The sequence below is a fragment of the Solanum stenotomum genome, chromosome 3, assembly GCF_019186545.1.
Source record: "Solanum stenotomum isolate F172 chromosome 3, ASM1918654v1, whole genome shotgun sequence".
NCBI classification, from domain to species: Eukaryota; Viridiplantae; Streptophyta; class Magnoliopsida; order Solanales; family Solanaceae; genus Solanum; species Solanum stenotomum.
Genome location: NC_064284.1, coordinates 16,141,195 through 16,162,945, shown reverse-complemented (window position 1 = coordinate 16,162,945; position 21,751 = coordinate 16,141,195). Strand labels below are relative to the sequence as shown.

The 21,751-nt window shown below is 35.8% G+C and overlaps 4 protein-coding genes across 7 annotated transcripts; 1 reads left to right on the top strand and 3 right to left on the bottom strand.

Annotated features, from left to right (window-relative positions):
* Positions 1–1,406: 1,406 nt before the first annotated feature.
* On the top strand, positions 1,407–2,275 carry LOC125858523 (NDR1/HIN1-like protein 26). Its single transcript, XM_049538324.1, has one exon. It carries the CDS (start codon positions 1,464–1,466, stop codon positions 2,103–2,105), a length of 642 nt encoding a protein of 213 aa, XP_049394281.1. The 5' UTR covers positions 1,407–1,463; the 3' UTR covers positions 2,106–2,275.
* A 3,747-nt stretch (positions 2,276–6,022) lies between these two features.
* LOC125858522 (uncharacterized) lies at positions 6,023–7,394 on the bottom strand. The gene has a single exon (XM_049538323.1). The coding sequence runs from the start codon at positions 7,260–7,262 to the stop codon at positions 6,402–6,404; it is 861 nt and encodes a 286-aa protein (XP_049394280.1). The 5' UTR covers positions 7,263–7,394; the 3' UTR covers positions 6,023–6,401.
* A 1,770-nt stretch (positions 7,395–9,164) lies between these two features.
* LOC125858517 (protein TRANSPARENT TESTA GLABRA 1) lies at positions 9,165–20,823 on the bottom strand. 4 transcript variants are annotated; one of them, XM_049538316.1, is made up of 3 exons: positions 19,539–20,823; positions 15,772–15,796; positions 9,165–9,468 (listed from the first exon to the last, which is right to left on the bottom strand). In XM_049538316.1, the coding sequence occupies exon 1, from the start codon at positions 20,566–20,568 to the stop codon at positions 19,540–19,542; it is 1,029 nt and encodes a 342-aa protein (XP_049394273.1). In that variant the 5' UTR covers positions 20,569–20,823; the 3' UTR covers positions 9,165–9,468; positions 15,772–15,796; position 19,539. The 4 variants fall into 4 exon arrangements, with proteins under 4 accessions (XP_049394273.1, XP_049394274.1, XP_049394276.1 ...); XM_049538318.1 differs by lacking the exon at positions 9,165–9,468 and adding an exon at positions 10,044–10,382; XM_049538317.1 differs by lacking the exon at positions 15,772–15,796 and having other exon boundaries at positions 19,514–20,823.
* Positions 15,798–16,932, bottom strand: LOC125858516 (protein TRANSPARENT TESTA GLABRA 1-like). Its single transcript, XM_049538315.1, has one exon. The coding sequence runs from the start codon at positions 16,827–16,829 to the stop codon at positions 15,798–15,800; it is 1,032 nt and encodes a 343-aa protein (XP_049394272.1). The 5' UTR covers positions 16,830–16,932.
* Positions 20,824–21,751: the final 928 nt, after the last annotated feature.

Genomic DNA, 21,751 nt, shown 5'->3' with positions numbered 1-21,751 from the left:
GATTTACACGGAAAAGCATGTCTATAATTTAATTAACAAAAACCCCGCTACCTAATTGAAATTTTGGTGCTTATTACCTTGACAGGACTCCCTGATATTGTTTTGTCGAATTATATCAACCATCAACGGTCTTTGTAAACTTCATTTAAACACTTAAATTATAGTTGTTCAATTGAGTACCTAAACACGTGAATAAAATATTCTTATTAAATACTTTTGTCTCAAATTTAAGAAAAAAATATATTTTACGTGTGTTCTCAATTATTTTATGTCACATATTTTTATTATATTTAAATAGATTAAAAAGAAATTAGTACAAACGAATTAAAATGATGAAAGTAAAATCTTTGTAGCCCTGAGGAGGAGTCAAAGTCAGGGCATTGTGGCATATAGTTTATCATTTTAATGAGTGCAATCATTACACACTTTAAAAAAAGGCTACCTCTTTTTTTTCAATAATGCTAAAAGTTGTAATGAAGATTCCGTCTCACATAGATATATATATCCCAGTATCCCCAATTTCTTCCAAATCAACCATCAATTTGATAAATGATACTAAAAGATTCAAGCTAAAAAGCATGCACCATATATAACAAAGTGCATGCATATTCATCATCGATACAAAAATAATAATATCTCACTTTCCTGCCCCCCTACCCTATCCTACAGAAAGGCAATTGGCTTCTATATCACGCATTGCACGTATGTTATATATATAGAATTTTTTTATTTTACATCTTTTAACAGTAAGTCTAGTAGCTCACTAATTAAAATACTGTGAAACTAGACACTCTCCATCTCAATTTAGACTGGAAAAAACTATTTTCCTATCATTGTAAGTATCACATAGTATGTAATTTTTGTCCATCAAAAGCTTACACATACCAAAAGATTGCTAGAACTTGAATCCTAATTATACAATTTTCCATAATTTTCATCTCATTTTATTAATCATGCTATAAATAAATAAAAAATTAGCATCAATTTAAAGCAGAATTAAGATAGATTTTCAATTAAAAGTAATCAACATACACTATTAAAAAATGAAAATTAGTGTCAGACAAATATAGCTAAACAACAAAGTATGTCGTTCATCTTATTCAATTTCACAATGAGTTATCAAAAAATTCTATTAGCTACGAACTAAATAATTTAGTAATGATAACAACAGAAGTAAATTTAAAACTCTAGGTGAACATTTTCAATAACTGAACAACCTAATGACTTCACCAAAAGGTAAATAAAGGAAAAATATTACTTTCCTTTGATATCACTGCACTTAATTAGTCAATATCCCATGCAAAAGTAGCCACTCAAAAGCACCCAAAAGACAATAATTATAAACTTCTACTTCTAACACCACTACTTGTATATATATATATATATATAATAATAACCTCTTCATTTCATTTCATTTCCTTAGCATTGTAAACTTGCCCTTTCTTTATTTTCTTGCTTGGCAGATGTCTCCAATTGATGTAAAATCCCCAAAACATTGTGAAGAAAAAGGCTTCAAAGTAGAAAAACTATTCCCAAAAAAGAAGTTATTCTTTTGCTTCTCTACAATTTCCCTCTCTATTCTATCATTCATCTTTCTTCTTTACCTCACACTTCATCCTACAAAACCAAATTTCACACTAAGAGAAGCTGATATTTATCAACTCAATCTCTCAGGTCCACGCCAACTGCTTAACTCGTCTATTCAACTCACCCTCGTATCAAAAAATCCGAATAAGAAAGTTGGAATTTACTACGATGAATTGCAAGTGTTTGCTTCTTATAAAGGACAACAAATTACTCTTCATACTTCTCTTCCTCCATTTTATCAAGGGCATGAAGATAGTAATTTTTTATCGGCTTTGTTGATTGGGAATGGATTGCCGGTGGATCCTTATTTTGGTTATGAGGTGCAACGTGACCAAAGTGTTGGAAAATTGATTATGAATTTGAAAGGAAGTGGTAGGTTGAGATGGAAAGTTGGAACTTGGGTTTCTGGGAAGTATAGGTTTAATGTTGATTGTGTTGCTATTATGCCTTTTGGATCTTCCTTGCCATCTGGTCCGCTTAGTTTTAGACAAGGAGCTCAATGTTCTACTACTCTTTGAATTAAATATTACTAGAAATAATTAATTAAAGCCCTTCCTCACATAGGGAGTATATTTTTCTTCTTTTAATTTCATATATATTTTGTATGATTATACTATTGTAAATTATCTTTTGATGAAAGGTACTTGAGTATACCTCCGCCAAACTAATCTATTGTACACCATATATATTTGCAACTTTTGTTATCATAAATTATATTGATGAGAAATATAAAAGCTTTGTTAATTTCATGCAAATATATTGTAACAGTCTAGTACTACGAATAATGAAGATTAAGTGCGAGGTTAGGATAATCGAGTCTTAAAGGGCGTTAATCTTATCTTGAAAGTTGTGTCCCTTTGATTATAGATGGAATTAAAGATTAACGAAATAATTTGTAGTGACAGAAGCAAGTGGATGATCCAGCTGATATGACCCAATTAGTTTCCACATACTGACGAGTTAATGAGAAACTAATGCAGCGTCTTCTTTTATATCTTTTAGGGGTTATTTTATATATACATTATATTTTGTTTACAGTTTAGATAAGCTACAATTACACTAAACTTGTACGAACCAAACGGCTTTTGAAAAACTTAAAAGCGACAGGATACTATACATCTTTTTGTACTTATATATTATTGGTTTTCGAAATATTCTGTGGTTATAAAAAGACAAATACTAGGATAACAAGGGAAGACACCAAACATTGATTGATCTTTATATTGGTTTCCGTGCCAGCTCGCCATCGCATGGGCACCTCAACTACTATTACATTCCAGGCTCCCACCAAAGCAAATAGTTAGGAAGATGAAAAGAAATGTACTGGTGTTTTCTCTCTACATAAAAAAAATTTGGACCCTTACCTCACATGGTTTTTCACTCACTTTATTGGCGCTAAGCCACACCCTTGGGCTTCATACTACAGCTTCATGACGCACACACACTGTTAATTAAAACATCAACATTAGATGGTTTCAGAGCAACAATCGCTAATTTTCCAGCACGTTCTGGTGTAGTTCTTTTTGTTGGTTCAGCTAAACAGAAAATGGCAATCACTACCAATCTTTCTCTAATGCTTGACCAGTAAATTCCTGAGCCGTAGACAAGTTGTAAGACCCTAAAAAGGGGGAAAAACATTTGCTTCCTTCTAACCTCTCTTCGGTTTCTGATTGGATAAAATTTACTCGTATTGATGGGATCATTTAACCAACTTAAACGGCCAATGACAAACCTCTTGCTCTCATCACATATGTCTTGCCATTTAATTTGCAGAGTAACTCGCTCAATACCAATCCAGAATATATATATATATATATATACATGGGAGAAAATCCTCCATGTAACAATTCTGAAGGTAAGTTGAGCTCATATCAACACAATTATATGAGTATGACTCCTCCTTAAGCACCATAGAGAACTTCAAAATTGGAGGGAACACCTCAAGTTTACCAGTTCTTCCACACCCAAGCAAAACATTGAGAGTTACTTCTCAGGCCTCTCACTCTATTACTTCTGCTCGTAAAAATCCACTTGACAATTCATTTGTGATCAAATTCCTGATCTCTCCAATTAATGGAAGCAAATTTTTCCAAAGTTTTTGAACTCAAATGTGATAAGCATCAGATACAGTACAAATATTAACTACACAAACGTTAAATTTCAAAGATGTAGTAACAAGGTAAGAGGAGGAGAGTGAACGTTGAAGGGTCACAATAATGCGAGAGAATTTGAGAATCTAACTAAAAACTTAATGCTCTTTATAAAACCATGTTTATGCACTAGTATATCTGATGAAAATGAAAGAATTTCTAATGTAAACTGAAGATAGGCTGAAAACTGGGCTGAAGCAAAGAGAACGCGTTAACAAACAGAAGAGTGGGATTAGAGCAGAGAAACAAGGAACTTGATAGGTTAAGGAGTCTGTGGAGAGTAAAGTTAGTGGCTTAATGAACTGAATTGAGACTGATCGCGGGGCAGCAGCAGCCCGATTGACTAAGTTTAGAGAAAAAGAGAGCAATGTAAATAGAAAGATGAGAAGAGAAGGAAACCATAACAATTAGGACTTGATTTACATGGTTCACAATAACTCATCCTTGCTTTCACCAAATTCCTTGCAGTAGTACCCAGCCCCACAAAAACAAAAAAACAAAAAACTCGTAGCTAGGCATATAGGAAAGATGTCACAGAGTCAGCCTAGCATTTTGGGAATATAGAGCAAGAAAAACATTTGGAGGGATCTGAACAAACTACAGTGAAATTCAATATAATTAAGGGCTTTATTTAAATTGGCTTCTATGTTTCCAATCCTCTGCATGTTTCGTATCAGGGAGTAAAGAAATTTTTATACCATGAATGAAGAGAACTTGCTCCTCACTACAAACACTAGGTAATTGTGGCATCTTCAGCAATGAGAATGTTCATGAGTTGGGTATTTCAACTTGATCACCACATTTTAAGGCCATTAGAGGCCCCTACAGAACCCTAAACCCTTAAAATTGGTATCAATTACAGCAACTAAAAGGAATTTCAAAGGCCTAACTAATTTTGAATTCTTTCATACACATTGCCAACATTATCTACTTTTATGCTAATTAAGCCACAAAAGGCTGCTGACAATGATTCTTTCTTTCCAATTTCTTTTCTCCCTAATTCCAGCCTTCCTCCACCTCTATGGTGTTAACCATACCTCTTTCTCTAAGTAGGTAAATATTGTTAATACATGGAGTGCGCTTATCATCCCCTCTACCCTACTCCACTTAGATACTAGGCTTACTGGCTTATAAGCTCGAACTTGTGAGTTGTGATGTAAGTCACAAGTCTCTCACCAACCAATATTAGATGTAAAAGCATAGGAGTATCATCTATCCTATCACTCAACAGTGTCGCCAGAATTAGACTCTAGTGTAGTTTTTAAAAGGCCACTAGAGGCCTACAGAACCATAAACCCTTAAATTGGCGTCAATTACAGAAACTAAACGGAATTCAAAAATCCTAACTAATTTAAAATTCTTTTTTTTTTTTGACAATTCATAAGTAGTATTCTTCAGCATTGAGGGAATGCTGGCCAGCATCAAACTAACTAGTTTAAAATTCTTTCATACACATTGCCAACATTATCTACTTTTATGCTAATTAAGCCACTAAACTAAATCCACAAAAAGCTGGTGACAAAGGATTCTTCCTTTCCCAATTCTTCTCTCCCTAATTCCAGCCTTTCTCCGCCTCTATGGTGTCAACCATACCTCTTTCTCAAGTAGGTAAATATTGCTAATACGGTGTGCGCATACCAGCACATCTACCCTACTCCACTTAAATACCAAGCTTACCGGCATAGTTCGCTTGGCGCAAGGCTCGAACTTGTGAGTTGTGATGTAAGTAACAAGTCCCTCAAGAAGCTTATATTAAATGTAAAAGCTTAGAAGTATCACTAATCCCATCATTCAACAGTGTCACCAGAATTAGGCTCTACTGTAGTTTTTTCATGAAAGAACAATAATAATAACAATAGTTTGAGCTAGTTTATGCATGACTCAATTATTTCCATTGGGTACATGCATCTGCCCACCAAGACATGTAATCGAATAACTCAGACCACCAAAACTTGGGAAGATGAAAAGAAATAAACTAATCATGTTTGCCTCTGTGTAACTCGAACTTTGGAACTGATTTTTGGTTTTGATTCCAAAAACAAGGAGTGACATTGAAATTGAAACAGATATTCTGCAGTTAAAACCCTGAACATGAAATCACATTTAGCTTAAAAGCCCCCAGCTGCCTGAAGCTACAGCCAATTAGCCATCCCCTCAATTGGCAAGCTCAAAATGGAAAGTCATTACATTATTTGGCACCTAACCAAAATAAAATAAATGGTTTTGACGGTAAAGGATAACCTAACCAAAAGATCAAGTGGTAGGAAACAAGGCTCGCCCAGATATAACAAAGCAAACATGTTGTATTTAAGATGTTAATCATCAAGTTATTCCCACTTGGAAGCACCATAAGTATAATGTAATTGAATTTCAAATGCCATCCTGTTCTTCTCAGAAGACAGGACAAGACAAGAAGCTTTCGCTGTTAGAAAGATATACACGCAGTAATTATTAAATCCTCAATACCTGAGATGAATATTAACATGAATAGAAAGCTAAATCAAGCAATTCTTCTATGTAACTGTATCTAAATATCCTATAAAGTATAAAGACACTCAACCGCAAGTCTCAGGGAAGCCATCTTTATTATTGAACCATGTATGTAGTAGTCAAAAATTCAATCTTGGAAGGACAAGAGCTCAAACTCACCTCCCACACCATCGATCACAACGAATCAGCATCAACCCACTTCCAGTAATGCTTTTTACATGAAACTGCACCATCTGCGACCATCCTCTCACTAGAATCTCCATATTCATCAGTCTCTTCTGTGCAAAACTCCTCCTCAGGCAAACCATCCACTGCAGCCTCCACTGTATGCAACACATAACAAGCAGGCAATCCAGGATACGACATTGAAACACCTTCCTCCACCTTCTTCGAATACGAATTGGGTAAAATCTTAACAATGCCATTCTCTCTGAGCTCACCAAAAGACCCACCAAGCACTGAACCAAGCTCTTCTTTCACAGCCCGAAAAACCGCATCTTCAACTGTCTCACCAGGCTTCATCTTCTCCGACAACGGCCTACACCTATGCCTAACAGCACCATCCGACATTTCTTGGTGCGATTCAACAAGGACTTTATTGTCTTTTCCAATAACCTTAACAACCATAACCTCAACAGTTCGAACCGGCGGCGTAGAATCAGCCAGCAAAGTCTCCCCTTCAGACAACTCAAGCCAGAGATTACTAACATTCTTGGTTCCCGGCTTAACCCCCCAAGCAGCAAAAGAATCAGAAGGCATACGTGGCCTTAGCCAATCGGAGAGTGATTGGGGATTGGGGAAGTGATGAATAGGGTTACGAAGATTACTGGGAGATGGGTTTGACATAGTGGGAATTCTGAGAAATCTACGGGGGTTTAAAGGGAAAGAAACAAGAGGGGTGAATTTACGGAGAAGGGAAGTAGTGGGGTTTGAAGAAGAGAAGATAACGAAGAGAGAAAAGGCAGTGAAGATAACGTCAGGGAAGGAAGTGGGTTTCTTGTGGAGATGCGGTGGTTGTGGTGGCTGAGAAGACATATCAAGTAGTTTCAGTGAATATTGTGAAGAAGATAAGGAATTGGTGAGGTTCCATTGATAGGATTGAAAGAGAAGAAGAATTAGTGGTTGAGATGTATTCTTCTTTTCCCAATTGGCTTCTAAAATCTCTTAAACTTTGACTTTTGCTTGTACACAATTTTTATGAGTGGCGTGTGGCGGTGTGGTTGCTAAAAATCCGAAATTAGTATTTTGACTTGACATGAATTTTAAGATAATAAATTAATCAATTAATGTTTGTAGTTTTAAATTTAAGTTGTTAAAACGGGAAAGATTGACGCGTGCATGATTTGAATGATAGATTTACAAAAAAAAAAAATTATAGGAGACGGATAGAGCTATTAAAAAAAGGTAGAGTAAATGAAAAAAGAGAAATCTTCGCATATAGCCACTAAAAATAGCCTAATTACCTCCATAGTTATAATTTGCTAATTACAATTTGTAGCTACATGTTATAGGGAAGAGAGTGGCGGAGCCAGATTGGCAGAGGGAGGAGAGAGGCGAGCGAGAGAGAGCAGAGAGTGGGAGAGATCGGTTAGATAATTGTATATTATACATATGTATTTGTATATATGGCAAGCGAGATTGGGAGAGGGAGGAGAGAGGCAAGCGAGATTCAGAGAGTAAGGAGAGGGGCGAGCGAGAGAGGGCAATAATTTGTATAATTCGCATGTCGTTTGTATAATTGGCGGCTACGTTTGTGTAATTCACATGTTTTTGTATAATTGAGTAATATAAAGTATGAAATTATATAAATATGATAAAACTTGAAATAACGAATTGATACAAATATAAACATATGAACTTTAAACAGTTATACAAAATATAGTATACAAATTACATTATATAAATTATATTATACAAAATTCAAAAACTACGGGTTTATACAAACTTTAAAAAGTTATACACAAAAAGATTGAATGTATACGGTGACAAAACTGAAAAACCAAAGGAAATCAGCATCATATACAAATACAAATCAAACAAAAAAATTGTTAGTTGTGAATCATACAAATGTGAAGAATTATACAAATGTGGCTAATTATATAACTCGAAGTCAGCCACGTAATTAATGGTTAATGTTAATCGCGAGTGGGAATTATAGCAAACTATAACTATGATGAGTAATTAAGTAATATAAGTTTGCTAAACCACGTAATTTTCTCATGAAAAGGTAACGACGCAATTATACCGATCGTTACACAATCTTGGCATTGTTACCTAATAATGAATTTATATAATACAATTCAATAGAATTTAAGTAACAATCAAAACTAACATTGTATTTAAACTTACAATATAATACAACGGATAATAACCATCCAAACAAAGGGTAAAAAAACATTATTTTTTAAACGAACTAAAAAGAAAAATATAACAAACAGTTGAAACAAAGGTGGTATTTTCTTTCTTTTGGTCTGTATATTTTTTTAACAAATAAAAAAGGTTTTAAGTTTTTCAAAAATTCAAAGACTATTTCTGAAATTTTACCAAAAATATATGTATTTAAGGTCTGTTTTGAGTCTTGGCAAACCTATAAAATATTTGTTCGAGAATTTTTAGCAGAAAAAAACTCAGTTTTTGGAAAAAAAAATTCAGCCAAAAGTGTAAAATTCTACAACTTTCCTAGCTTCAAAATGTTCAAAAAAAAAGAAAGTAAACAATGATGCAAAGAGAATTTGGGAAGTTCAATGAAGAAACAGAGAACTTTTTTTACTTTTTTGCAATTTTTTTATTTGTGAATGAGCGCGGACTCTTCACTTTCGATGCCGCACCCGTATCAGATTCACCAAAAATACACTATTTTTGGCGAAGTCAACACGCATTCGTTGACATTTTTGAAGAACCCAAGCAATATAGGTCCACATAGAGAGAAGCCAATGGTTAATAAAAGATTCATATAACAACTTCCAAATAACTTAATGTTGAAGAACAGTTAGGTAGTATCTCAATCCACATAGTTTGACAGTTAAACAAGTTTCCTTTATCATTTTCCATTACACTTGGTTTTCAAATTGATGCTTACTAGATGATAGAAAAAAAAGTACTGAACTTTAGATTTTATTTTTCCAAATGGTGCTACTGAAGTGCCTGAAAAGGTATAATCCCTCCACCTTCATGACCAGAGGCAAAAGTTTTTTCATCTCTTACAAAGAAGGTAGAAAATCAAGTCCTCCAATAGTCCACACTGCAAATTCAAAGAGAAAATCACTTCAAACATCAGTAACAGCAGATTTATGGCTATGTTCTTGCTTTGCAGTAATGTAGAAAGACTAAAATACACTGTCAAAGGAATTGCAGAAGTAGTTATGCTCTAAATCATAAAACAAAGACAGACACTATTCGGGAATAACTTTTTTTACATCGAAAGAAACTTTACAAAAGATTACTCGTCTACCTCCATTGCATGTCAAGAAATGAGAATTCAGTCAGTCTGCATGTATAATCTTCAACCAACATGACAGTACATTTTCTATCCCTTGAACATGGTAACCACTGAACTGTATTTCCTCTGTTTTTGGGTTACTACAATTGATAAAGATGACTTTGCATTGGGGTAAAGAAGAAAATCAGAGAGACAAACAGTTTGAAGTTGATATTTCCCAAATGGGCAATGCAACACAATTAAGACTTCAATCAACCTAGCCACAATAGATCAAACACATCTCTGTGAGCTACACATCAGAAATCCTCTTTGAGATTTGATAATGAAACCAGGAGAGAGAACAAGGAAAGAAAGTAAATTAAAATGTTACTCTTTTTAAGCATTAAACTGAATTACCAAGATAAAACTCTCAATGAAGCCACCAATTTCCAGGTCGGGCCTTCTAAACTAAAAATAATTCATTTATCTAACTTATATATTTCCCATGAATTATAATCTATTTCTTAACAGATGAAAAGCTGAATTTTCTACAAAAAGAAAAGATTATTGTTAAGCAATAAACAACCCTTGAGCAACAGAAGCTCCATGTAGAACAAATACAACTATGACAAGGCTTAGAAACAGCAATCGGATCTCTCAAACAACAAGATGATCCAGTAGGGCCCAAATGAAAATGAATCAGCATACTGCATCACACAAAGTTGAAATTTTTGTTCCTGTCAGTAACACAAGATTGTAAGAGATGTTACTGCAGAAACTAATATCGAAAGGTATAGCTCCCGCGCTGCGTCATTGCAAGGGAACTTCTCAAATTATATTTCCTCTTGTAGTTCAAGGTTTTTCTGCAATCGCAGAACCTACACTAGGGTGACAATTACTTTTACATTACCACGGAAACAACAATGAGGAGAACATTTAGTCCCACTTTAAGAAGTCAAAAAGTTTGACAGCATTTCACGAAAAAAGAAATATAAGTTCCAAGTCTTAAAACAAAATCTATGAAGGGCACATGAAACTGTTTAGCCGTGTCCTATGCAACTTAACGAATAGTTTATACTTTTGACAGGACCACATCTAATGATATCTTGTCACTCAAAGTACTGATAACATTATTAGTTCACGTGCTAACAGCAACCCAGTAACATATAATGAAAACAATTCTTCTACTAACTTTCATGCAGTCCATAAAACTTAATTGAATAAGTTCATCAAACAAATTAAGCACAAATGTGCTTCAAAAGCCATCAATTTGAAGCTTATGGACTATGTAAGTGATTCCTAGTGTCTTTTAATCTTGATTTGTTATTTATTCTCATCTTAATTTATTTCTCTCTAGTATGTGCCTAAAATCTCCAACTTTTATCATAATCATTCTATTTCTTGATTTTATAATTGGACACATCACATTCACTAGTCTTCAAAGTTGGAAACTCGACGCTATTAATAGATATGAAATCATCGAACAACCTCTGAATCCTTTCATGGTCTTATCCTCACTAATCTGCCAACAATCTTATGCCCATCTTCATCCCTTGAAATCAGCGAACAAACTTTGAATCCTTTCATAGTTCTATCCACACTAATCTGCCAACAATCCAATGTCTATCTTCAGCCCTCTAACAATAACAACATACACAGTATAATTTTTTGTTTTTGAAATTAGTAATGTACAACATACACAGTATAATTTCAAAACCACAAGTGGAATTTGAGGAGGATGGTGTGTACGCAGCCTTACCCCTACCATGTGAAGGTAGAGAGGTTGTTTCTGATAGACCCTCGATTCAAGTAAAGCATATTAAAAAACAAGTATGTAAAGAAAATACAATGACGAAGAAGCAATGCTAAAAACAAAGAAGAAGAGAACAATAGCAATGACAATGATATGATAAATGAAGCAGGAAACAATATGTAATACTGAAATTTTCAACCTTCTAATACTGAACAAATTCCACTATTCACAATTTGTAAGAACATAAGAAAGCCCCACCAGTTTCTTTGAAGTTGACTAGCTATACAATCATCAAATATGAAAATCGTCCTGGAATAACTATAAATAGATGTATAAGTTAAGTGGTAAACTCTAAAGCAAGTTGAATTTACCTTCAATAGGTTACACTAATCCATACAAATACACAAAGCCAGGGTCTCCAGAAAACAATGCTGACATCATGTTTCAAAGCATGTATTATCTTTGTTCTTCTATTCATAATTTTGAAGCACAATTGTCATTAATGTCATTTAAAGTCATATTACTTCATTAAAAAATGTCACTCAATGCCATTTTAAGTGGAATTCTCTAGAGCATAAGTGGAGGATGTATATGTCTGATAATCCGACAATTGGTTAAAAAGTCACATTAACTAGTAACTAGTTCAAGTGTGTGCCTACCTTCTATGAGTTAAATTTCACATCTTGCATCACAATATGGGTTAATTTTCTTAACTCAACTTATACAATACAAATTTTATTTCTATACATGATAACAGTTTACTAGAAGAATTGGCAGGAATTGATCTGACAATGGAAAGCAGGGACTTTTCTGAGGAAGAAATGATGGTAAGAGCAACCATTGTAGTTGAATTGGAAAATATGGCTAAAAATGAGGAAGCAAAATGGAGACAGAAATCCAGAGTGTTGTGGTTGAAGCAGGGTGACAACAACACAGTTTTTCCAAAGAATGGCAACTGCTCACAGAAGATTTAACACTATTGACAGATTAGTGGTTAGAGGAGAANTGTTAATTACATTTGTAACAAGCTAGGTACATGAATTGTATGCACTAGCTTGAGGGGGAGTGTTAGAATATAAGGTTTATACAATCTTATTAGAATAGGAATAGGTTTATATAATCCTATAAGAATAGGAATAGGTTTATACAATCCTATTAGAATAGGAATAGGAATAGAAATAGAAATAGGAATACTAAATAGTATCCTACTTGGTAAAGGATTGTCTTCTAAGGTCTATAAATAGGGTCTCAATGTAATAATGTAGACACAACAACAATTCAATAATATTCTTTTCCTATATTTCTTACACTGATGAAATCAAGACTGCTATGGTTGAGTTTTATAAAACACTTTACTCAGAATCAGAAAGTTGGAGGCCAGGTTTCGACATGATAGATTTCCCAACCATTTCACAAGAGGAACAAGATTTGGCTTCAAAGACCTTTTTCTGAAGAAGAGGTGCTGAATGTAATCAAGCAATGTGATGGAGACAAAGCCCCGGGCCCAGATGGTTTGACAATGAGTTTCTTTGAAGTTTGTTGGGACACTGTGAAGGAGGATCTACTGGAAACTGTTCATAAGTTCCATCAGAAAGAGTTATTTGAAAAGTCTTTCAATGCCACCTTCATAGCCTTGATACCAAAGAAAGCTGGAGTTGAGGAGCTTAAGGATTTCAAACCTATCAGTCTAATAGGAAGTGTATACAAGATATTTTCCAAGCTTATTACTGAAAGGTTGAAGTCTGTTATGGGGAAATTAGTAAATGAACATCCAATGGCATTTCTAAAAGGCAGGCAGATTATGGATGCGGCTCTCTTAGCAAATGAATTAGTGGATTCCAGAGAGACAAAAATTTCCAGGGATCTTATGCAAACTTGACCTAAAGAAGGCATATGACCATGTTAATTGGAAGTTTCTACTGAAGGTGCTAGAAGACATGGGTTTTGGTAAAAAATGGATCAACTGGATATGTTTCTGCATCTCTACGGTAAGGTTCTCTCTGATTATAAATGGCAATAATGAAGGCTTCTTTTCGTCTGAGAGGGGGTTGAGGCAGGGTGATCCTATATCACCTTTTTTGTTTATCTTAGCTATGGAGGGGCTCAACCACATGATCAGGAGGGCAAGGGCAAATGGTTGGTCAAAGGATTTCCAAGCTCAGGTGCAAGGACGTAGAGAAGATGAAAGGGGAGTCACACATCTGCTTTATGCAGATGACTCGCTAATATTTTGTGAAGCTGAAGTATCTTAGATTAGACATATTAGGGCTATCCTTACTATTTTTGAAGGCATTTCTGGACTGCATGTTAATTGGCAAAAGAGTTGTCTTTACCTAGTGAACAAAGTTGATAATATGAAGATATTAGCAAGTAATCTTGGATGCCAGGTAGCTGCCTTACCCACAAAGTACCTAGGGATGCCCCTGGGTGCAAAGAACAAAGAGATAGAGGTTTGGAGAGAAGTGCCAGAGAGATGTGACAGGAGATTGGCAAGATGGAAGAGTCAGTATTTGTCCTTAGGAGGGAGATTAACACTAGTCAAATCTGTGGTGGATTCCCTTCCTTCCTATATGATGAGCCTATTTCCTATACCAAAGAGTATTGTGAAGAGAATAAATTTGCTCAGAAGAACTTTTTTGTGGAATGGAAACAAGGAGCAGAAAGGTTACAACCTTGTAAAATGGGATACTGTAACACTTCACAAGAAGCAGGTATCAAGAAACTCAACCTCCAAAACTCTTGTCTTTTGCAAAAATGGTTATGGAGGTTCTGTGCTGAAGATATGCCTTTATGGAAAAAAATCATCATTGAGAAATATGGACTTCAAAGTCACGGGATCACTGAAGACGTCCTTGGAACTTTTGGTTGTAGTGTCTGGAAGACTATTCGGAGACTCAGGCACCAGTTTCAAAAAAATATTCAATTCAAGGTTGGTAATGGTGTGAAGATTGAGTTCTGGAATGAACTTTGAATAGGTGAAAGGAGCTTGAAATCTCTCTTCCCTAATATGTTCCTCCTCAGCCAACAGAATAGGGCCACTATAGCTCAGATGTGTAGCATACAAGGTTGGAATTTCAACTTCAGAAGGGCACTAAATGATTGGGAGGTTCAAAGAGCTGCAGATTTTCTTATGGTGATAAATGATTTCAATGGAACTACCAATGCACCTGACAGACCAGTGTGAAAACTTCACAGCAAGGGTGCGTTCACTGTGAAGTCATGCTACTGGAGGAGAAATACTGGCAACTGCAGATTAGGAACTGGCCTTGGAAACTAATCTGGAATGCCAAACTCCCCTTAAAAGTTTCTTGTTTCATGTGGTTAGTTTGCAGGAAAGCTTGTTTGACTCATGAAGTACTACAAAGAAGAGATAGACAGATTTGCTGAAGATGTTTTATGTGTGACCAGGATGCTGAAATAAATAGCCATCTATTTCTACACTGTAAAAGAGCTGCAAATCTGTGGAACATGTTCTTGTGTATACTTGGAGTGAGTTGGGTGGTTCCCAAAACTACTAAAAGTATGATGGATTGCTGGAAAGAGATTGGAAGAAGAGAGTCAGAAGAGGACTGGTGGGAATTGATCCCTGCAAGCATCTGGTGGACATTGTGGAAGGAAAGGAATGCAAGAGGCATTGAAGACAAAAGCAACAACATTCAAAAAATCAGAATGAATTGCCTTAGTCTTCTATATTTTTGGTGTAAACAGGATATGGTGGGGGATATAGAACTTTTTGATGATTTTATAGGGAAATTGTAAAGCTCCATAGACTAGTTCTTCTGGCCTTCTATTTTTTACCCTATGGGATGCAAGTGCTCACTCTTATCATTGCTTGGATGATGGAATTTTGTGAATACACAGTTACTTGTTCCTCAAAAAAAAAATAGAATTAGGAACCACATCAATAAGTGAAACCACATAAACAGGATCCTGCATTCAATAGCTCATTAGTACATTATCTACCTCAAGCAAGAATCAACAGGACTCAGAATTACTAAATCAGTTTTTCCTGTTTTGTTCTATTGCCACACACAATAAGTTGTAACTATCTAAATGTATAACATAGTTGAGCAGTCTAAAAAGGACACATAACAAAATCTAATCTCCAACCCCCTCCATCACAGATTAAAAACATACTAAACTTCATCAATAACTTATTAATATATTATCTACCACAAGCAGAAATCAACAGGATTTCAGAATTACTGAATTATCTTTTCCTATTTTGTTTTTTTGCCACATAATAAGTTGTACTATCTAAATGTATAACACGATCGAGCAGTCCAAAAAGGACGCACAATAACATCTAAGCTCTAACCCCTTTCCACCACAAATTAATAATTATACTAAAGCAGTAATAATTGTTGGCTTACAGGAAAAATTCAATCATCCAATTGCCTTATACTTTAAGCAGTTGCAACTTGTTAGAAAACGCAATGGCAATCCAATCATGATGCGCAGCAGACCACTGAATTTGATTAATCTCAGCTCCAGCAGAGTACCTTGCCATATGATCAATCCCATTAGGCCCTACAACAGTTGGCAACTCCCAAATGAGCGCCTGCCCGTCATCCCCAGCCGAACAAATATGTCGACGACTCTGTGGAGCCCAAGCAATAGCATTAACACTCGCCTGATGCCTAGCCAACTCTGCCACAGGCCTTGCTAGAGATCTAATATCTAAAATCATAATCTTGTTGCAATCCATCGACATAGTAGCCAGATATCTTAAGTCATGCTTGTTCCAAGCCAACCTCAACAACTGAGTACCCGGTTCTGGACTCTCATAAATAATTGTAGTATGTTCCTTATGCCTCAAATCAAAAATCCTAACTGACCCATCAGCAGAAACGGAGGCAAAAACCGCAGCTTCAGCCCAAGCTATATCGTAAACTTCTTTATCATGGGCTATAATTTGAGATTCGACAGCCCCTATTTCAACATCCCAGATGGTACAAGTAGTGTCTATACTGGAAGTACCAATTCTTCTGGGCTCCACCTCATTCCAATCAAAAGACGTCAAAGGGGCAACGTATTCACTAGTTTTATTCTTACTGAGAGTGAAAAGGGGTTCAATAGAAGTATCACCAACTTCCCAAAGACGGAGGTAGTCACTGCAGGAGGCAAGAATGTCATTCGATTTGAGAGAATCAAAAGGATTAGGATGGAACATGAGCTTCGTAGGTGGATAAGGGTGTTCGAAACAGAGATTCGGAATAGGCTTAAGGGTTAGGTTATGTGCATCGAAAGAGAGAATATCAACACAATTGTTGATCTCTTCGATAAAGCTCCCAATGGCAATTCGAGGGTGGCGATTGGGGAGGGAAGAAGTGAAGGAGGAAAAAGCCATGGCGTAGATGGGGTAGGATGAGTCATATGTAACGGAATTTCCAGATCGGGGATGAAATTTTTTACCAGATTTTTTTTCCATTTTTAGAGAGGATGAATTGGGGAAAATTGAAGTTGAAGTTATGTATGTGGGTGTGTTATGGGTTTGGTAATTAATTGGAATTGGAAAACATGTTGTTGAGCTTACATGGTGTTCACTGGCAGTTCGCTCGAAGGGAAGAAAAGTTAGTGGTTGGCAGGATTGACTAGCTTTCGCTTCCACAAGACGAAGACAGATTAGTCTTTGGTGGCTATGGATGATTTGATCTTGAGGCTTCAGTTCTTATTTGGGCCCCCAGAAGAGTTAATACTTTATTGGGCCATTTGGTTTAGGTCCAATTTCATTAGTATTACTATTTAATTTTCATTTCGAGAATCGCCTCTTTTCAAAAAGTGACATCACACAAAATCAAGAAATGAAAAATAAGAAACAGAGCTGCTACTGCAGAAATATAATATAATGCCCAACAATATGGTCCAAGATGGCTCAAACAAAAATGCATCAATAGATTGCATCAAACAAAGTTGAAATTTTCATTCCGACCAGTTATATAAGATTGTCAGAATTGCAACTGCAGAAACTATTATCCAAATGTAGACTGAGCAGCTTCAGTTTATTACCAACCTCGGGTTCAACAACTATTGGGTAAAGCCTAAACCTTACTCTTTTCCTTCTATCGGAACTGGTAACAGATTTCTAGATCCGATGCAACTAGCATAAGAAAAAATTAAAGTATGAAAGTCTCTATGCTCCATCGAATAAGCTCCCACACTGCATAATTGCAAAGGAACTCCTATAGTTACATTTTCTCCTGTAGTTCAAGATTTTCCTGTAATCGCAGAACTTAAACTACGGTAACAATTACTTTTACAGCACCATGGAAACACCTATAAGGAGAATATCTAGCCAATTTAAGAAGACAAAAAGTTCGACAACATTTCACGGAAAAAAATATCAGTTTTAAGTCTTAAAACAGAATATATGAAGAGCACGTGAAATTGTTTAACGACGTCCTATACAACTTAACGAATAGTTTTCACTTTCCACAGGACACTCCATAATATCATTTCTAGATACCACTAGACCACGTCTAATGGTATCTTGTCACTCAAAGAACACTCCATGATAACATTACTAGTTCACGTGCTAGCAGAAACCCAGCAGCATATAAAGAAAACAATCCTGCTACTAACTTTGGTGCAGTCCATAAAACTTCATTTGAATAAGTTCAACAAACAAATTAATCATAAATGTGCTTCAAAGTCATTAATTTAAAGCATGTCGACTATGTAAGTGATTCCTTGAGTTTTTAACATGTATTTATTTATTTATTCTCATCTTAATTTATTTTCTCTCCGGTATGTGCCTAAAATATCCCACGTTTGTCATAATCATTCTGTTTCTTTATTTTATAAATGAACGCATCACATTCTCCAGTCTCCAGATTCGGAAACTCAATATGTAACTTGGCATGTCAAACTCAATGCTATTTATATATGTTGCTCAGACTCTTCAAAAATGTCGACGGGTGCGTGTTGGATCCTCCAGAAACAGTGTATTTTTGAAGGATCCGACACGGGTGAAGCAAGATTTTTGGAGAGTCCAAGCAACTTAGCTATTAATAGATATGACATTAGCAAAAAAACCTTTGAATCTTTTCATGGTTATTCCCACACTAATCTGCCAACAATCCTATGCCCATCGTCAGCCCTCTAACAATAATAATGACATACCCATTGTAATTCTACAACCACAAGTGGGATCTGAGGAGGGTGGTGTGTCCCCTACTTTGTGAAGGTAGAGATGTTATTTCTTGTAGACCATTGGCTCAAGTAAAACATATAAAAAAACAAGTGAAAATACAATAGCAAAGAAGCCACGAAGAAGAGAACAATGTAAACAACACGGAATACTAAAATTTCCATCCCTTTAATACTGATCCAATTCCACTATTCACAATTTGCAGCAATATAAGAAAGCCCCACCAGTTCCTTTGAAGTTGACTAGCTATACATTTATCAAATACGTAAATTGTCTTAGAATAACTATAAATAGAAGTATAAGTTGAGGGTCAAAATCTAAAGCATGTTGAATTTGCCACCAATAGGTTACCACTGATCCATACGAGTATACAAAGTCAGGGGTCTCTGGAAAACAATGCTGACATTATGTTCCAAAGCATGTACAACTGTTGTTCTTCTATTCATCGTGTGGAAGCACAATTGACATTAATATCATTTAAAGCCATATTACTTAGTAAAAAAATATTGCATAAGCAAAGGCTATATATGTCTGATGATCTAACACAATTGGCTAATAAGTCGCATTAACTAGTAGCTAGTTCAACCATGCTTCAAGTTTCTGCGAGTTAAATTTCACATCTTGCATTACAGTATAAGCTAATTTCCCAAACTCAATAGCTACAATATAAATTTTATTTCTATACGTGATAAGAATTAGGAACAACATCAATAAGTCTACATAAACAGGCATCCTTCATTCAATAACTCATTAATACATTATCTACTACAAGTAAGAATTAGCAGGATATCAAAATTCCTGAATTAGCTTTCCTGTTTTGTTCTATGGTCACACAATAAGTTGTAACTATCTAAATGTATAACAGGGTTGAGAAGTCCAAAAAGGACACACAATAACATCTAAGCACCACCCCCATCCACCACGTATTAAAAGAGATACTAAAGCAGTAGTAGTTGTTGTCTTACAGGAAAAATTCAAACATCCAATCACCTTATACTTTAAGCAGCTGCAACTTGTTAGAAAACGCAATAGCAATCCAATCACGTTGTGCAGCAGACCACTGAATTTGATTAATCTCAGCTCCAGCAGAGTACATTGACATAGGATCAATCCCATTAGGCCCTGCAACAGTTGGCAACTCCCAAATGAGCGCCTGCCCATCATCCCCAGCAGAACAAATATGTCTACAACTCTGTGGAGCCCAAGCAATAGCATTCACACTCGCCTGATGCCTTTCCAACTCTGCCACGGGCATTGCTGGAGACCTGATATCTAAAATCACAATCTTATTGTTATCCATCAATATGGTAGCCATGTATCTCAAATCTTGCTTGTTCCAAGCCAACCTCAACAACGGAGTGTCCGGTTTTGGACTCTCATAAATAATTGTCGAATGTTCCTTATCCCTCAAATCAAAAATCCTAACTGACCCATCAGCAGAAACCGAAGCAAAAACCCCAGCTTCACCCCAAGCTATATCGTAAACCTCTTTGTCATGAGCTATCAGTTGGGTTTCCACAACCCCTTTCTCAACATCCCAGATGGTACAAGTAGTGTCTATACTAGAAGTACCAATTCTTCTCGGCTCCACCTCATTCCAATCAAAAGACGTCAAAGGGGCACAATATTCACTAGTTTTATTGTTACTGAGAGTGAAAAGAGGTTCAATAGAAGTTTCACTAACATCCCATAGACGGAGGTAATCACCGGAAGAAGCAAGAATATCATTAGTCTTGAGAGATGCAGAAGGATTAGGATGGAACATGAGCTTCGTAGGCGGATAAGGGTGTTCAAAAGAGAGATTCGGAACAGGCTTAAGGGTTAGGGTATCTTCATCGAAGGACAGAATATCGACACGATTGTTGAACTCTTCGATAAAGCTCCCGACGGCAAGTCGACGGCGGCGGCTAGGGAGGGAAGACGTGAAGGATGAAAAAGCCATAGCGTAGATAGGATAGGAGGAGTCATATGTAACGGAATTTTCAGACCGGAGATGCGATTCTTGACTTGAATTCTCCATATTTAGTGGAGATGAATGAAATGGAAGTTGAGTTAAAGTTTGTGCATATTATGGGTTTGGTGACGAAATTGGAATTGGAAAACATGGTGTTGACCGGCGGTTCACTTCACTGTAAGAGAAGACAAAATTAGCGGTTGGTAGGATTGACCGGTCGTTTCCACAAGACCAAGGCAGAGTCATCTTTGGTGGGGCTATGGACGATTGGATCGGGAAGCTTCACTTCTTGTTCAGAGAGCAGTTTGGTCACATGGATCTGGAGCTTTACGTTGCTAGAGGGTATTTTTGGAATTCTAAACATCTTCATCTACGTGATTGCGTTCCAAAGTTTTATGTCACTTTAAAGGCGCTAGAAGATGTTGATAATTTGATCCTACATCAATAAAATCAAACTCTATCAAATAAATTATAAACGGAACTCAATATGAATAAAATATAGATAACGTCATTAGATATTTATTCAAATAAACAGCTGTAGACCGGAAAAAAAAAAAGTGGCATGATCAAAAGAAATACATAAGGCCATTTTTATATAATTTGTTGCGTCTAGGAACTTTGCATCGAGTTTAATTTATAGGCAGGCAGTGTAAGCAACTTGAAATAAAATAGTTTCTCCTTTAATTTGCTACTTCATATTGTTATAAAATATTATGATATGAATGTCCACTACACCAAAAAGTTACTATGACTAATTATCTCAATACTTCCATCCATTACGAAGATAACCTCCACCTTTATGACTATTATTCTTGTAACATTTCACCTCCATAANGGAATTGGAAAACATGGTGTTGACCGGCGGTTCACTTCACTGTAAGAGAAGACAAAATTAGCGGTTGGTAGGATTGACCGGTCGTTTCCACAAGACCAAGGCAGAGTCATCTTTGGTGGGGCTATGGACGATTTGATCGGGAAGCTTCACTTCTTGTTCAGACCCCAGAAGAGCGTTTGGTCACATGGATCTGGAGCTTTACGTTGATAAAGGGTATTTTTGGAATTCTAAAAATCTTCATCTACGTGATTGCGTTCCAAAGTTTTATCACTTTAAACTCTAGAAGATGTTGATAATTTGATCCTACATCAATAAAATCAAACTTTATCAAATAAGCGGAACTCAATATGAATAAAATATAGATAACGTCATTAGATATTTATTCAAATAAACATCTGTAGACCGGAAAATAAA

Excerpts from the sequence above, each read along its gene's own strand:
- LOC125858523 (XM_049538324.1), top strand. The coding sequence starts at position 1,464 with ATGTCTCCAATTGATGTAAAATCCCCAAAACATTGTGAAGAAAAAGGC.
- LOC125858522 (XM_049538323.1), bottom strand. The coding sequence starts at position 7,262 with ATGTCTTCTCAGCCACCACAACCACCGCATCTCCACAAGAAACCCACT.
- LOC125858516 (XM_049538315.1), bottom strand. The coding sequence starts at position 16,829 with ATGGAAAAAAAATCTGGTAAAAAATTTCATCCCCGATCTGGAAATTCC.
- LOC125858517 (XM_049538317.1), bottom strand. The coding sequence starts at position 20,568 with ATGGAGAATTCAAGTCAAGAATCGCATCTCCGGTCTGAAAATTCCGTT.